The sequence below is a fragment of the Miniopterus schreibersii genome (genome assembly GCF_964146895.1).
Source record: "Miniopterus schreibersii genome assembly, chromosome: 1".
In the NCBI taxonomy this organism is placed as follows: domain Eukaryota; kingdom Metazoa; phylum Chordata; class Mammalia; order Chiroptera; family Miniopteridae; genus Miniopterus; species Miniopterus schreibersii.
This window is the reverse complement of record NC_138101.1, coordinates 2698133-2716265: the sequence shown is the minus strand read 5'-3', so window position 1 is coordinate 2716265 and position 18133 is coordinate 2698133. Positions and strand designations below refer to the sequence as shown.

At 47.9% G+C, this 18133-nt stretch overlaps 1 protein-coding gene across 7 annotated transcripts in view; it reads left to right on the top strand.

Moving 5' to 3' along the window:
• The window catches only part of TBC1D14 (TBC1 domain family member 14), a 75480-nt gene that overhangs the window by 29692 nt on the left and 27655 nt on the right, over window positions 1-18133 (top strand). For 6 of the 7 annotated variants that reach the window (XM_081119846.1, XM_081119841.1, XM_081119842.1 and 3 more), the window contains one exon: window positions 3150-3270. In XM_081119846.1, coding sequence (XP_080975972.1) covers window positions 3150-3270 — 121 coding nt within the window. Of the gene's footprint in view, window positions 1-3149; window positions 3271-16592; window positions 17001-18133 lie in introns of those variants that run through there. The other variant, XM_081119848.1, reaches the window with a different exon arrangement.

Genomic DNA, 18133 nt, shown 5'->3' with positions numbered 1-18133 from the left:
TTCAGTATAGCCAAAGCCACCCTGGTGTGGTGGCTCAGCTGGTTGGAGCATCATCCCATACACCGAAAGGCTGCAGGTTTGATCCCTGGTTGGGGCACGTATGGGAGGCAGCCGATGGATGTTTCTCACATCGATGCTTGCCTCTCTCCCCCCCTTCCTCTCTCTTTAAAATCAACAAACATATCGTCAGGTAAGAATTTTATATATATAGTCAAGGCCCTCAGAAAAAACTCATCAAATGCATGAGGCCTGCTGGGTTATTGAGAGCATCTCTGCCCGTCTCCTGCGTGCAGGGGCTGCATCTCAGGCAAGGCTCATGAGCACCACAGTTCTTGGCCTCATAGGAGAAATGATTGTCATTTCATCTTTGGAAGACTCCTCAGGTGCTTCCCCTTCAGCTGTCACTGACACCCCTTGCTGGCAGCTGTAGGAGGGTGGATTTGAGTGGGCATTGTGGAAAAAGGGGCTAGTCTGGAGTCAAAATCTGCCCACTTTCAGTGTGTGTGCGTGTGTGCACGCACATGCATGCATGTGCTGCCCTTGGAGGTGGACCACTCCACTGGCCTCAGAGTGGGTGGGTGGAGTGAGATCCCATCCTGCCTCCTTATGGTTCTGCACCTGCGTCCCCTGCAGACACATATGGTGGCTGCTCCATTTGCCAGCAAACAGGTGTTGAGCACCTACTGTATGCTAGATAGAATTCTGGGAAACCCCACCCCAGTAGAAAGGTGTGTGGGGCAGAGAGGGAACAGGGCACTGCCAGCAAGCACAAAATAACATGGCAAGTGCTCTGGAAACAGCTGCTGTGGGAATCCAGGCCTTGTTGTGTGGGCTTGTGGCAGCCAGGGAAGGCTTTGCAGAGTAGAGTAAGTCCAGAGCTTCTGCAGTACAAGGACAAATGTGAGGACTTACAGGGGCTGGCGATGGGACAGTGAATGGGAAATAGTTAATAAAACAGGAAGCTTGAATCAAGTAGTCCCTGTGTTCTGCTCCCGGTGAAGTGTCCGAGATGGTGGCTGTGGCGACTGCCTTCTCCAGCAATACGAGAATGTTGAAGGTGTCTGAGGGTCCCAGGTTGGGCTGACTCAACTGTGCCACAGGGCTCAGGAAGGGACAGCCAGAGGGATCCACGGCTCTCTCCCCTCTGAGCTCTCCGGGACTGGGATGAGCTGCACCACATGTGTGCGGGTCATAAAGGGTGGCCTTGAGGGTCACCTGGTGAGGAAGACAGCACAAGTTTTAAAGGGGTAAGGCCAGAGCTGATGGACTCACCCTGCTCCATCTGTGTTCTCTCTCTACACCTGGCCCCAGAATGGGCTTTAGTCAAATATGATGGGCAGAGGCAGGTTCTGGGCTCCACCTGGCCACCTGGACCCAGCCGCCAGCTCCCTGCTAGGCTTCCAGTGACCTCCTGACCGGAAAGGGGAACAAGGGGCTCAAACCTTTTTTTCTGGCTGGTTCCCTGCGCTGGAACCAGGTGCCCCCATGACACAAACAGCTGAAGCAAGGGAGGGATTTTCTTTGCTGAGCCCTCCTGATATTGTACTGTGGCTTCTGCCTCTTTTTTTTCCGGTGGTTTGTTTTGTTAATTCTCACCTGAGGATATTTTTTTCCATTGATTTTTAGAGAGAGTAGAAGGGAGGAAGGACGGGAAAGGGAGAGGGAGGGGGAGAGAGAGCAAAACATTGATGTGAGAGAGACACGTGGATTGGTTGCCCCCAGCATGCGCCCTGACCAGGGCTGGGGAACAAACCTGCAACCCAGGTACGTGCCCTTGACCGAGAATCAAACCCGAGACCCTTTGGTGCACAGGCCGACGCTCCAACCACTGAGCCACACCGGCGAGGGCGACACTGACGTTTTTTAAGTCTAGATCCATTGTTCCCTAGACTGCCCCTCAGCTTGGGTGTGCCTGTGTTTCCTTGTGGTAGGTTCAGGGCATGCATTTTTGGGTACCTGCCAACAGCATGGCGGCATGTGCTGTCTCCCCTGATGTTAGAGATGCCAGCTTTGATCACTTGTTGAAGGAGGTTTCTCCACAGACAACTGTTTTTGCCTTTGTAATTAAGTAATTTGTGGGAGATACATTCATGCGATGTAAAAATCCAGCTCCTCACCCAGCTTTCTCCTACGAGGTTTAGCATCCAGTGATCTCCAGTGATCATCCAGTCTTTCCATACTCACTAGGTGGCATCCTGTAGCTCTCCTTCCTCCTCCATGTATTAATGATTACTTATTTGTGTCTATGTGGGCGCAGGCATTTCTGTCTTAGTGAATTACAATCCCTTGCTCTCATTTATTTCTGTGATTAAATTATTTCAGGTTTAGCTGGTGGGAGCCCCTCAGACTGGCAGCTGCTTCCGTTAGACACATCTCCGTCTCCCTTTGGGCACTCCCCTACTTTCCCGCACACAAGGTGCTGCTCGTCTGACACTTTCCAGTGAGCCCTGGAAGCCACTTGTTTTTAATCGATACACCCATACAGCGCTTTCCGATTATCGTTTGTTTCGTACTGCCACTTGGGAATTGTGTATGTTATTTGGGTCTTGTGTTTACATGTTGTTGGGAGAGAAGACCTCATGGCAGTGTCATGGGTGGCTTTCTTTCTATGATGCGTGAAGACTCTGTGAGTAGGTAATATCAATTTACCTTATAAATTTAAACTAAACTAGAGGTTATGTACTAAAGCAGCTGTTCTTTAGGCACTGATTGTGTGCCTATCATTTTAATTCCTTCAAAGACCCTTGTAAAAAATAAGGAAACTGAGGCCCAGAGAGGTTGGTACACAGGTCAGAGTCACACAGCTAGTGAACAGTTGAGCCAGTTTCAGTCCACTTTGGTCTGACCTCAAAGTTCACTTTTTCTGATATACTTTGTTATGATGTAATACATTTCCTGACTCTAAATTATAGAATTTGTACACATAACAGTGAATAATAATAAAAAGCTTGCTTGAGGTTCAAAGTCTTTCACCTGCTGCATAATTATTCTGTGTCTGTATGGAAATCAAATCTGGAAAATTGAAGTTTGTGGTTCCCCACTTTGTCCTGTCACAGGAAGTCTGCTTGTTTTCATTAGAGAGCTGCGGCTGTCCTGATGTTTGTGTAAGCGCCTAGAAGTTTCCTAACCCTTTTATTTTCTTCCTATAGGAATTTGCGTGCTAGAAAACAAAATGCAAGACTTGACAAACAAAATGACTTGGGATGGAAGTTATTTGGAAAAATACCTCTCCGAGAGAATGCTCAGAAAGAGTCAAAGAAAATGCAAAAGGTATACAAGATAAACACACAGAAGTGTGCCGTACAGCATATATTTATGAACCTTGCAACAATGACTGTTTTGGAGGCTTTGAAACTGGGACACTTTGTCTTAATTTGTATGCCAACTTCGTAAAACTTAAGTCTGTCCTCAGAATGTCGATGACTTTAACCTTTATCATTTCTTACAGTTTGCAGCATGCTCATCAGTGTTCAGTTGAGCAAACTGCGCTTTAGATATTTATAAATTGATTTAATTTAGGCGTTTTTTTCTAGTAATAGTTGCAAATGTGTTTATTGTTGATTTATTGACTGTGTGTGATAAGCATGCTCCCGGGGTTTCCTGGAACTGAATCCTTCCGGTGCTGCTTTGGCCAGGAAGCCAGGCTGTTGCTTGACCCAGCTGTAGTGACCCCTGCTCCTGTCTGCTGGGGAGGGCATAGGGTTCAGGGTCGGCCAGGCCTGTGGTGTCTCATCGTCGCTGGGCTCCCCATGGAGGGGAGATGCCAGCAGCTGGAGACATGTGCTTAATTTTTTAAGGAGGGGCTCATGCAGGGACACAGCAGGGCTGGGGGCTTACCTTTACCATTGCCTCTTCTAGACCTTGAGCCCAGCATTCTGGGAGTGCCTATTTGCCCACCCCTCCGACCTCAGTTTTATATTCATTGGTAATTGTTCAACAAACACTTAAGGGTCTACTAATGCAAGCCCTCGCTCTGCTCTGGGTTTAGAGCGGTGACACAGCACCTGTGTTCAGTAGCGTCCTCTGGGGAGGTGATTCTAGTGCAGCACAGGTGCATGAAGAGGGCGGCAGGGCCTGCTGGGCAAGGCCACCCTGGAGGTTGAGTGTGGAGGTGGAGAAATAGTAATAATGGGGATGGATCACATACTGAGTGTTTACTTATGCTAATTTTAAGGGAGTCAGCTCTTGGGTTTCTAGTTCATTTAAAACTTGCAGCAACCTTATGAAGAAGATACTATTATTGTCCTTGTACCAAAGAAGCACTGAGACACAGGCCAAGTGACTTGTACAGCTCGTGATTGGCAGAGCTGGAGTTCAGCCCGGCAGTTGGCCCCACTGCTCCTCTGCCTCTGTGCTGGAAGGGGCAGCATGAGCAGGAGGCAGAGGGGGGCTGTCCACTGGACTGTGTGATGTGACGCGATGTGATGTGCCTGGAGCCTGGCCCTGGCCTGCAGGCTCTGACCTATGCACAGAGCCATGTGGTCACCTGGCGAGAACATGGCTCTTGCACTAGTCCAGGTGAGAGAAAATGGCATCTGGCTCAGGCTGTGGCAGTTGAGGGTTGCGAGGATGGCCCTCTGAGTGTGAACCTGTTAGATGCAGGTGAGCAGTGTGTGGGGCGAGGCCGTGAGTGCACGCTGGGTCCTGGCTTGGACAAGGCGGGTTTGCTCCTTTTATGCCTTGTTAAGTTTAATGTGTTTGGAATGTGGTCTAACAGTCCCTATAGCTGTTGTCTGGACCCAGGAGCCTCCCAAATCATTGTTGGAGTTCATTTTTACAGACTGTTACATTTTGAATTCGGATCACTTATTGTGTAGGCTTTTTTAAATGGCATAAAAAAGTAAGACATGATGATGAGTTTGTTTGCAAAGCTCTGCAATACATTTCTTAGGAAATTAAGTAGCCAAGCAGTTAAAATATTTTAAAAGAAATCCATACTTTCAAGAAAGTAACTGTCATAGATTTAGATTTATTTAGAAAATAGATTTATTCTTAATATTACTTACATCATGTTTAAGTTTCTTTGCTGCCTTTGTCACACATTTTTTTTAAGGTGGGCATGGATGTGTTCCTGAACTTGAAGGGTTTTGTGAACTGAAATGAATAGGTCAGGCATTCTGTGGTAACACACCACCGCCGAGAGGAGGACAGTCTGGCTTCAGCCATCAATAATGAAGGATGTAACTGTGCCTGCATGACTCATACAGCCCTGCCATGCTCTGTTTGCTTGTGCTTTGTGTCTCTGCCCTCTCATCTCTCATCTCTCATCCCTTTCCTCCCTCCCTCCCCCAAGCTGGCAGGGCCTGAGAGGGATCCAGAGCCCTGCCACTGTGGGAGGCTCCTGGGCCCCATGCTCAAGCTGGCTGCTGACACAAACATCAGCTCCTTTAGAGAGCCCGTGCTGGGGCCTGAGGGCCTAGACTTGTGATCCCAAGTGGTGATGACAACTCCAGTGAGAGCAAAGGCATCAGTAAGGTGTTTGGGAAACTAACCCTTCCCTTCTTTTGCAGTGTTTGCATTACTTGAGAGAAGCAGCGTCACATAGTGATTTAAGGACACAGACAGTGAGTCAGACACTAGGCTTTGTGTCCCAGCTCTGCCAGTTTGCTCTGTGGCTTTGGGCATGTTACTTAACCTTTCTGAACCTCCTCTCCCTCTTTCTGAGATTTGGAGAAGGGAGTACCGAGGTGAGCATTAAACAGGTGACTATTCATCTTGTGCTCCGAGCAGCACTGGATGTTTTGAGTGCTGGGGAGTGTTTGATGTCATTGTTTTTGTCCTGTGACAAGTCTGCCATGGACAGCAGGAAGTGAAACTGTGCTCGAGAATGAACCTGAGCCCTGCCTAGACCCCTTCATTTGCTTGTTCCACACACATTACTGTGTTGGGGTCGGTCTCGTGCTGCCTCTGGGTGCTTCTCTGTCTGTGGGCACCCTCTGAGAGATCTCAGCTGGACTCAAGGCTCTGCATGTCACACCTCACTGACAGCCCCCACATGTGCCTGCAGCCCGGACCGCATCTCTGAACTCCAGACGGTGTCCAGCTGCCTGTTGGCCAGCTGCATGTGGGTGGCTGATAGGCGTTTCCTGTTCAGCAAGGGTAGGCCTAAACTTTATTTTCTTCCTTTCCACTTTGTTGGGCCTGTTCCCTTGCACTTCCCTCATTTTGGTAAATGACAGACATGGCCCTCTCAGGCCTTAAACTTTAGAACTGCTCTCTACTCTTTTCTCACAACCCCTTCCATTCAGACAGGTGTTTCTTGTATGTTTGAGCTCTGCAGGTGAATCCTATCTAGTCTTATTTGAGAAGCAGTGGCTCGCTGGGGAATTCTGATCTCCAGTGAAGTTGTGTGGGTGAAACCGTGTTAGCGAGTCTTACTGGTATAGCCTGGCATGAGATGGTCATGGCTTAATGGTCCTCCAGTTGCTCCAGTTATTGGGAAATGAGGAATGGGTTTTTAAAGATAAGTTAGCAATACATATTTCCTAGTTACATTAATTTGTAGAAGACATATAAGGTATCAGCAAATTAAGAAAAAGAAAACACCTAGAGTCTTACCGCCCCCAAATAACTATGGTTTGCATTTTGGTATTTTTCAGTAATTTTCCATGCACTTTTAAATTTTTTTAAAGAAAAGACCACTTTAAAAGTAACTTTGTAATTTGAGTGGATGTCAGCAGGACTCAGGGCTAGAGACTTTTGGGGAGGCTTTAAGACAGGTTTTTTTGGTTTGGTTTTGCTAATCCCCAGCCGAGGATATTTTTCCTATTGATTTTTAGAGAGAGTGGAAGGAAAGGAGGGGGCAAGGGAAGGGGAGAGAGAGAGAACCATCGGTGGGAGAGAGACACATTGATGGGTTGCCTCCTGCATGTGGGGATCGAACCTGCAACCCAGGTACCTGCTCTTGACTGGGAATCGAACCCTTGACCCTTTGGTGCATGGGCCAATGCTCTAATCACTGAACCACACTGCCCAGGGCAAGGACAGAGTTTGTGAATCTTTTAAACATAACACTGTGTACATAGACTTGAGAAATTGGCACTATTTTCAGGAAATGAGGCTGAGCAGAAAGTTTGAGCTGCTTGGTTGGGCTTGGAGGCAGCTGCTGATGGTGGTGAGGATAGCTGCAGGAAAGGACAGGCTGTGGACTTCAGTGTCCTAGATAAAATACTGCCATGTGAGCAAAGATGAGTGTGTGTGTTTGGGTTTTTATAACCCAGAATGTCTTGGATGGCCTTTTGGAATTTGAAGTCAGCGGTTAGATGTTAAAGAGAGAATCCCAGAAGAGGGCAAATCCAGGACATCTTAAAGTGATAGTCATTCTTCCCAGCTCTGGGTTCTGAGAAGTTTGGGGTGCTTAGGAAATGATAAATCATCACAAACTGCAGAAGGGATAAGCCTTGGTGGTCAGTGCAGGTAATGGGTGGGCATACAGGTAGATTCTAAAATAAGAAAACTCCCTCCATGGCCATCATCCCATACATACATCTTTGGAAAGTGGGTTTGAACCAGTTTACAAAGAGCAACCCCAGTTCTGTGTAAGGAGTAGTAGGTACACTCTGCTCCGTCTCCCCAATGGATGCAGCTATGGCGCTTGAACATAACACATGGAATAGCTGTTAGAGGATTTGGAAGAGTAACAGTAGTGGGGGGTTGGGGAGGAAAAGAAGAATTTGAAGTACCCCTGAATTGACCAAGTTTACCACTTTTCCCCTTTGCTATTTTACAGCCTGGATTCAGGGTACCCCAAACCCAGAAGTGGGTGTTAACATGGACAGAGAGAGTGCTAGGAGATGCTCTGGTTCTGATGTGAGGAGGGGGTCTCAACACTCAGAGAGAATGCAGAAGCCCCGCACTTCATTTTTGTCTTCTCTGTTCTCATACACCCAGCCCCCAAGAAGTCTCCTGGCAGCAGAGCAAGGGCTGGCAGGAGCATAAAACTTTCAGGAAGGGAACAGATTAGAGAAGTTTCATTTCCAAGAAGGTGGGGGCAAACCCCTGGTGCTTTATTCTCTCTTCCCCAACACTTAGCCCCAGACAGACATAGTTGTGGGAAGAGTGTGGCTAGAGAACCAGAAAAAGGGAGACCAAGGGAACCAGCCAGTACTGGGGGCAGTGTGGGAAGGAAGAGTTCAGGAAAGTGACCCTTTTAGTTAGTTATGATCTCCTGGGCTTACTCCTGAGTTGTGGATACATGGATCTGACCCAAATAGCATACATAGACTTTGAGAACTGACCTTGGGGATAGACCACCACACAGATCCCAGACTGGCCACTGGGTGGGGCACACGTGAGATAGATTCACCCAGTACAGCAAAGGCTTTGAAATCTTAGCTGACTTTGGAACCACAGCTCACAGAAGGCTGGGTGGGACTTGGGTCTGGAGTCCAGCCAGGTCATTTGCTAGCTAAAACAAAAGTATCAACATTCTCCAAGGGGTTAGACAAAACCCAGAGCCTCGTAACAATATTCCAAATACCTAGAACGCAATTAAAAATTACTTGGTGTATGAAAAACTAGGAAAATGTCAACTCACATGGGACAGACAGACAGACACCCATGCCAAGATAGCACAGGTGTTAGAATTATCCAGTACAGACTAAGAAGCAGCAGTTACAAAAATGTTCCAACAAGTACGGGCAAACACTCCTGAAATGGGAAGACAGGATATGTCAGTAAAGAAAGAGAAAATAGAAAGAAGGACTACATAGAAATTTTATAACTGAGAAATGCAGTAACTGAAATAAAACCAACTGGATAGGCTCAATAGCAGGGTGGAGATGATAGAGGAAAGTGAGTGAACTTTTAGATCAATAGGAATTATCCAGTCTGAATAGTACAGAGAAAAAGATTGGGGGGAAAATGAGCAGAGCCTTAGGGACATGTGGGACATTAAAAAAGTCTAATGTTTGTGTTACTGGCATTTCAGAAGGAGAGCAGGAAAACATGATGCAGAAAAATATGTTGGGATCAGTGAATATGTTTTAAATCTGGCAAAAGACATAAATGTACATATTTGGGGGAGGGGGCTCTATGAACGCTAAACAGGATAAAGACAAAAGAAGTCCATGTCCAGACACATCATAACCAAATTGCTAAAAATAAAGACAAAAAAACTCTACAAGCAGCCAAGGAAACATTACTTACTGGGGAACAACAATGCGAGTGAGTGATGTTGTCGTCAGAAACCATGGAGGCCAGAGGGAGGTGAGACAGTGTTTTTGAAGTGCTGAAAGCAAAGAGCTAACAACCCAAATCCTGTAGCTAGCAAAAATGCCTAGAAATGAAAGTGGAATAAAGGTATTCTCAGATGAAGGAAAACTAGCAGAATTTGTGGCCAGCAGATCTAAAAGAATTGCCAAAGGAAGCTTTTCAGACAGTGGGGACGTTGTGCTAGAAGGAAACTTGAAACTTAGGAAGGAAGAGGAACAGAAGTGGCACATGCGTAGGGTAAATACAGGAGACTGTGGTTCTCTTAACAGGTTCTTTAAAATGTACTTGGTTGAAAGAAAAATAGTAATGTCTGGGGTTTTCAGTGTATGTAGATGTACTATATAGGGTATCCCAAAAAAATGTATACACACTGTCTATAGATTTGATTACATTTTGAAAATGAATGTATTTTAATAAACACTGCCTTTATAATTATCCAAAGCGTGTATACATTTTTTGGGACACCCTGTATAAGATGAAAATATAAAGAGGGAGGTGATATTGTGGTAAAGTTTCTACATTCCACCTGAAGTGGTCAAATAATTGGTTTTAAATACATTGTGAAACATTAAGTATATTTTAATCCCTAGAGCACCTACTAAAGAGAGCCAGAAACCAAATAAATTAAAATGGAATTCTAAAATAAGTTAAAGAACCAAAATCAAGGCAGGAAAGAAGAAATAAGAGGGAGGAAAAATAGGAAACAAATAAGATGGTAGGTCTAAATGGAAACATACTACATTAGTGTAAATGGTCTGCACATACTAATTGTGTGTCTGAATACCCGATCCTGACAGGTGGTCAGAATGGGTTAAAAAATGACCCAACTTTATGCTGTATAAAAGAAACTCTACATATAAAGTTGTGGTTAAAATGACAGGATGGCCCAGCCGGGCTTGGCTCAGCGGTTGAGCATCGACCTAGGATCCAGGCAATCGGGGTTCGATTCCCAGTCAGGGCACATGCCCGGGTTTCAGGCTAGGCAGCCGATCAATGACTCTCTCATCATTGATGTTTCTATCTCCTTCTCTCCCTCTCCTTTCCTCTCTCTGAAATCAATAAAGATATATTAAAAAAAAAAAAATTAAAAAAATGACAGGATGGGTAAGATGTACCATGAAAATACTAAGCAAGATGAAGATGGAGCAGATATTTGAGTGTCAGAAAAGGACCTCAGAGCAATGGAAGTCAGCAGAAGGTGGGAGATCAGCTCATGAAGACAGGCTGATTCTCAATGTGTGTGCACCTGGTGACAGCTGCAGGCCACATGGTGCACGCTGACAGGTGGGAGGGGGGCAAGTCCAGCTATAGTCGGAGCGCCGGCTCTCCTCTCTGAACAGCAACTGGTAGAGCTGTTTACAGAATCAGCCAGGACAGAAGAGCTGACCGGCAGCCTGCAGGACTGATGCTTAGGGGACACGTCACCCTCCAGCAAGCGCACAGCACACGTTCTTTCCAACTACGCACGGAACACTCACCAAGATAGACCTTATGTAACCTGCATTGCAACAGAAACTACGAATTTGGAATGTTAAAGTTATACAAAACAAGTTCTCTAACCACAGGAGAATTACACTAGAAAGCAGTGACAAAGAGGACAAGTGCATCTCTCCAAACTTGGGAATTAAACAAGTAACCCACTTCTGAATAAATCATGGGACAACGGACGTCATGAAGAAAATCAGAAAATGTTTGGAACCAAACAAAAATATGAGCTATCAAAGTTTGTGGGGTAGAGTGCTGAGAGGGAAATTTATAGTGAAAAAGTTCTCAAATCAATCATCTCATTTTCTACCTTAAGAAACTATACAAGGAACAAGTAAACTAACTTAAAACTGTGTCATTAAGTAAATAAATATTATAATACTATATATAGATTAGCCAGTTAACATATTTCATTCTTGCTGTGGGTGAAATGGCTCTGAATCTGGTACAGCTGCTGAAGCTGCTCACCACAGTGGTTGTTAGATGCACATTTCTGGAAGGACTTGACTTTGGGTCCAGAGGGCCTTGAGTCCATCTTGCTTCTGTCCACAGTCAGTTGTTTGGCCTTAAGCCAGCAACTTTGCTTCTCTGAACTTCCGTCTCCTCTGCAAAGGTAGTGTCCACCTTGCCCATGCCTGTGAGGTGTGAGGTTTGAGTAAGAAAAGCATGGGCGCTCTGAGAGCAGCAGGTGGTGTCCAGTGGGAGCCTAGTGAGCGCCATTGGTCTCTCTCATTCTGGCCCCCTTCATGGCTACACCTTCCCTCTCACGGGTGGATGAAATTTAAAAACTGCTGCAGGCATGTTCAGAGTGGTTTGGAAATGGCAGTTGGCAATATCAGTCTCGGATTCCATCTGAAAATGGCTTAAGAATGGGTTTTCAAGTTATAAAAACAGTGCATGAGAAAGTACCTGTAAAATACCCAAATGATAGAAGTAGGCAGAGAAAACAGGAAAGCCCTCTTCACTTGGAGACTGCACAGCCCTGTCCTGGTTGGAGCTTCTGACAGTTTCGTGCCTACCCTCCCAAGCCTTTCTGTGTCAGATCACATCCATACACATGCCACCCACATAGAAGCGCTCTGAGACGGGATCCCAGGCTGTGGGAGTTGGGCCCAGTCTCCCTAGTATGGACGGGCGAGGGACTCAGGAAGCTGTGGACACGACTCGAAAACTTGGTACCCTGCGCTTATTCAGAGAGGACTGTCTGTGTTCTGAGTCCAGATTCTGACTGGCCTTGGTGACAGTGTCTGCAGTCTGCTGGCCTGTTTTATAGCCTGAACTGAAAAGGTGCATTTCATGGAACTTGATGAATTGAGGCAGCTTCCTAGGAAGACCCGGAGATGTAGCCCTTGGGAGCTTTCAAATGTTTTTGCCCTCCCCTCCGGGCAGTTTAGTGTGTTCTTAAGAAAACACTGACAGCCAGAGAAAACTTCCCTTTCCTGTTGATCTAATTCCCAGTGGAAGACTGTGAGATTTTAAAGCCTTTTGGAATCTCTTCAACACTGTGGGTGCAGCCGGGGAGCCACTTCCTTGGGCCTTTTCCAGTGGCCGATGGGCACGGGCGTGGCTGGCTTGTCTTATGCTGCCGGCGCATAGTTCACGGCCAGGCGCACAGTAGGCACTCTCGAGGAGGCATAATCAGCAAGGGCAGGGGCCAAAAGGGTTTTCTTCTTCCCTTCCAGGTCTTAGCTCATCTATTGATTACATTGACATAACAGATTAACAGGAGAAAAACAAATGTAATTTCGTGTGTACAGGAGCCCCATAAAAATATGAGACTCAAAGAAGTGATCAACGCGGGAGGCTTTTATAGCTTTTAGACGAAACTAAATTTGTGAAGAGTGGACGAGACACAGGTGTGTGAGTTTGGGGTAGTAAGAGATGAAGTAACAAGGTTTGTTTATAGAGCCTCCTTGGCCCAGAATTCCCTGTCCCTGGTGAGAAGGATGCCTTCCACCCTCCTGGTACGGGGCACCTTTCACATGGGAGATTACTCTGCTCGCAGGGGCAAAGGAACCAGAGCATCCTTCTTTTACCAGCTGTTTCTCAAGTAACTTTAATCCAAAATACTCAGTATGCTAAAGTGGCACATTTTGGGGTGGCATATTCTGCTCCCCTTCACAAGGGACTGCATAGGACTTGTAAGGCTATTTCTAAATTTTCCTTTAAGTTACTTGTTGAAATTGAACTCAGAATATTACTTAAAAAAGCATCATGTCAGCGTGTGGAAGCACTTTGGAGGGAGTCTTCTTGTTGGCACTAGAAGCTGCGTAGTATCCCCTGAATTAATAGGCAAGGGTTGCGGTTTTTCCTTGGGCTTATGCCCATGTCAGATAGTTAGCGTGGCCTTCAGGCATGAAGGGAACACTGTTTTAGGAAATTGAAATCTTAGGTCAGCAGCATCACATCAAGGAAATTGACAGTAAGAGACTCTGGAATCAGACTGCTGGGGTTTAAATCCTGCCCTGCCACTTACCAGCTGTTAACTAGGGGAAGTCACTTGGACCCTCAGTATCTGGGGGAAAAAGTGGGGAGCAGGGGATATGATGCTGATGGTACTTGTATTAGTTTCCTGTTGTGGCTCTAACAAATTACCACAAACTTGGTGGCTTAAAACAATACAGATTTATTCTCCTATAGTTTTAGAGGTCAGACGTCCAAAATGAGTCTTCCAGATTAAGATAAAGGTGTTGGCTGGGCTGGGCTTTCTAGAGACTCCAGGAGAGTATCTGTTCTCTCTCTTCCAGCTTCTAGATGCTGCAGGCATTCCTTGGCTTGTAGCTGCAGCACTCGTCTCTGTTTCCATCGACACATTGCCTTCTCTTTCTGTAGTCACATCTCCATCCGCTTGCATCTTTTAAAGACAGTTGTGGTTATTTTGGGCCCACCCAGGTAATCCAGGATAATCTTCCTATCTCAGGGTCCACTGTGCTAATCACATCTGGAAAGTCCCCTCTGCCGCATAACAGTCCCAGGTCTCAGGGATTAATATATGGGCATATTTGGGGGCCACCATTCACTTTTAGTAAAAGTCAGGCGGTCATCATATGGTATAATGTATAGTTAAAACTTTGTAAACAGTGCTCAATTCTGAAATATATGATAGTAACTTGCAGGTTACATCCTGCCAGAAGAGATGAGCAGTGTGTTTGGGTAAGTATACCTTAATGCATATTAACATATGCTTGACACATCTCATATTTAAGTTGAGCCCATGGGCTCTGGTTGGCTGGCATCTAAAGTGTGTGTGGCACTAGGTGTTGGGAAGAGTCGTGGAAGGCCGAGAACCCTCGCCTGTCTGTGAGCACAGGACTTCCCAGCATTAGCCCTCTTTCACCTGCAGAAATTGTCTCCAGAAAGTTACCAGTAACCCCTGGGGCTGGGTCAGCCACTTCCTGGGACCCTTGGAAACCTCAGAGGTTTCTCTCAGTCCTGGGGCAGAGCACCAGTGTAGCACAGTAATTCAAGTGCTGGTCTGTGAGCGACTCAGGGCACTGACTTTGTTTATCTTTATTCCTTGGGCCAAGCACCGTGAGTGCTGGAAGGAAGGAAAGAAGGAATGGATGGATGGATGGATGGATGGATGGATGAGGGAGGGAGGGAGGGAAAGGAGGGAGGGAGGGAGGGAAAGGAGGGAGGGAGGGAGAAAGGAAGGGAAGGAGGAAAGGAAGGAAAGGCGGGAGGAAGGGAGGGAGGGAAGGAAGGAAAGGCGGGAGGAAGGGAGGGAGGAAGGGAAGGAGGGGGAGGGAGGGAGGGAGGAGGGAAAATGATTGATAATCGATTCCACAAGTGCTGAGTGTCCGCTGTGTGCCGTGTCCTTAACAAAGGCTCTAGTTGTGAAAAGACCCCTGAAGTCTCCACCCTCAGAGGTTTCAAGGTCTCTTGAAGGAAATGACTATTAATCAGATAGTCGTGTAATTACAGGTTGTGACTAAGCGCTGTGAGAAAACAGCCTGATGCAGGGGCAGACACACAGGGCCCTGCTTAGCCTGGCAGGGAGGGTTTCTGTGGGGATGGGTATTTAAGACCAGATCTGAAGGGTTTGTCACCAGTCGTCTAGCCTCTGCCCCTTATAAAGAAAAATTTTCAATGTAAATAAGGGTTCAGAAAAATGATTTAGTGAGCCACCCGTGTGCTCCACTTAGATAAAACTGCTGATAGTTTGCCTTATTCATTGTTCTGTGCCTCTTTCTTTTTTTAAAAAAATGGAACCATTTGAAAGTAAGTCACAGATACAGTGACATCTTACCCCTAAATATGCTGCATTCTGCTCTTCCTAGGAAAGACACTCCCCTACATAACCCTGAGGCAGTTAACACGCCTCAGAAAATGCTGTCAGTCCATGGGAGCCTCTGACCAAGACCATGTCCATGTTCTGGACCAGAACATATTCTACTTTCCCCAGTTTACCTTAGTTATTTGTTCCTTTAGTCTCTTAACAGAAAACAGTTATTCTACCATTTTTCGCGACTACCTTTTTAAAAAAATTACCATGGGTCAAAGATTCATTTAAGACATCGAGGAGATGGGTAAGATGGTAACGTTGATAACAAGGGCAAATATTTGAAAAACTAGGTATTTATAGGCATAAAAACAGAAGAATTGGAGTAAGATTGCTAGATTAGATTTAAATCAACAGACAAACTAGTAGGGACAGAAAACATCATCTTTGGAGTTGTCTTTTCTGTTGGGCATAAATCCACAAGTAGTATGCCCCTTCACAGTTCCTGGGCTCACATTCTCCTGGGGAACTAAATGAACTTGAGGCAGGAGTGTTAAAAATGCCCAGCTGTGAATTGAAAGGACACCACACAATCTCCCACTCTCCTGATTTCCAAACTCTGAATAATTTTCCTTAAAGAGGTTTTCTGTGACCCTTCCAGCCAGAATCAGCCTCTGCACTTTATCCCATCTTTAAAACAGCTTTGTTGAAGCACAGTTGCGCACTGGGCCGTGGAACCCACTCGTGCACGTGGTCCGGATGTCTCTGCACTTGTGCAGTGTGCCAGCTCCCTGCAGGCCGGTTGGGAACGCTCCATCCCTCGGCTGGCTGCCCGGCTTTCCGCTCCACCGCCAGCTTCGCAAGCTCTCATTTGCTTTCTCACCAGAGACCTGCCTTGTAAAGAAATTCTGTGAGTGGGGTCGTGCCCACGGTGGTCGCCTGGCACCTCGGACTTGGCATGCGGGGCGCCCGCGCTCCTGGCCTCTGAGGGCTGTGGCGCGTTCCTCCTCCTGGGCTTTCGGGCCTTCCTGGTGACTGGCATTAGGAATAACCGCCTGTGAACATCCGCATGCTGACGTGCACCCTGTTTCTCTTAGGTAGGCGGGAATGCGGCAGGTGCGGGTGGAGCTGTGTAAGACAATGACGCTTTCCAAAGTGGCTGCACGTGCCCGTGGCTTAGGCGAGTCCCAGTGTCCCCACAGCCTTAGCACCGCTGGTCACTGCCAGACTGATGGCCGGGTGGACGTCCCCGGCCTCCCCGGACCGCCGTGTTTCTGGGGTGGTTTGTAGCGCTGCTTACCCAGAAGTCGGCGGGGCGCGTGGGTTTCCCGCACAGGAGGGTCTCGTGTGTCTCAGACCCAGTCTGCTCAGTCCTCGGACACTGGGCCCACGGGCAGACCAGAAATAATTGTGAGCCTACGCAGATTTTAAACATTTTTAAAAATTGAAGTATAACTTGCATGCCCTAGTCTGAAGCGCGCCGTTTAAGTGATGAGCAGCCACTGGTCAGATTTCTGCGCGTCCCTGAAGCTGCGACCGAACCAATCTTACCGTGGAAAACATGAGCCACCGAGTAAAAACTGCTCACAACCCCCCCCCCCCCAGGGGGCCCGTGTTAATCCTTGTGCGCAGCTCCTCTGGGTAACACGCTTCTCACTGGACAGCCTGCGGAGCAGAGCGTCGCTGTGGCTGCGGCTGTGGCTGCGGCGCGCCCGCCGCTCCCCACGGAGGGAGGTCCGTGCCCAGGCGCCGCGAGCAGTTAGGCCGCGGGCTGGGGACCCGGAGCGCCGGCACCTACGCGCCCCGCATCCGCACCAGGTGCGCCAGGAGCACCCGCCGCCCCTTCCCTACCTGCGGGACTGGGGACCCAGCGGTCTCTCCGCCCCCGCCGCCCTCCCCCGCGCAGGGCCCCGCAGCCAGGCCTGACGCGCCGAGGCAGAGCACGGATCGGCTGCGCGCCTCTGCGCACGATTGAGCGGCCTGCCGCCCCCGCCCGCCCCGCCGGAGCCGCCCAGGTCCCGGAGCCCCGCGCTCGGCATGGAGCCGCCGGCCGCGCGCCTCTGAGCCCCCGGCGTTCATGGTGAGTGGGGCCGGCTCGCCCCTCCGAGGGGCTGCCCCCCGCCCGGCGTGCCGGTGTGGGTGCGCCCGTGTGCATGTGCTACATTCATCCGCCCCACGGAGCCGAAGCCTGCGTGGGGCCGCGGCTGTGCTTCCTCCTGCCTGCCATTCTTTGTGTCTTTGATTCGTATAATTTTCTAACAGGGTTCGGTTTTAATGGGCATTGTGAGAGACGGTAAGAGGGAGCGAGCGCGCCCCTGCGATTCCTAATTCTCAGCACCCCAAATGTGATTGCATCCTGTTTTCAGACTCAGGTCAGCCCAGCCCAGGCCAGGCCAGGCATCCCTCTTAGAGGCAGCATGGCCTTGCCGGTGATCCTGGAGGCCTTTGTATGAACATCAGCTGCACCTTTTGCTCTGGGTCCAAACAAGGGTCAGATTGCAACAGCGGCCAGGCCCTTTAAAACCCAGTTCAGTTCCAGTACGTCTTCGTCACCAGTCCGCATGGTCATTTTTGTGTTCCAGGTGTATAAGGGATATGACAATTAGCAAAGGTCTCCTGAGAGTTGATATCCCAAATGCCAACATTTCCAGTAACTTAGAGGATGCTTTGTGGGAAAATTCCTTTGAAGGTAGATAAGAGAACTGAAGTATGAGGAGCCTCTAGGGCTCTGAGGGGTCCTTAGTGTGAGATCAAGCCTCGGTGGTCAACAGGACTGTGGAAAGCCAAGCGTTTGTAAGACCTTCGGAGGCCACTCTTCCCCACCAAAACTGGCAAAACAAAACAGGTCTCCTGTCATATTCTAAAACAGTGCCCCTCCCTCCCCCAAATTGCTTGTTACAAATGTCAGAGTGTGAGACCAGCTGCACTGTTCCAGGACTTCACCCTGAGACTTCACCGCAACCCTATTAAGTACCCTTAATGGGAAATACTGTGAAAAGTAATTTTGTAGTAATGCAATGACAGTAATGCTCCCTGTCATTGTCTGGGTACCTGCTGTGGCTGTTAATTCATTCTCATTTAATATCCTCATTTAATAAATGAGGAAACAGGCTTGGGAGGGCGAAGGAATGTGCTCAAGGTCAGGCTGCTGGTGGCGCTGATCCCCTGGGATGGGAGTTGATGGTTCAGACCCAGGCCTGCTGCCACCCCCCA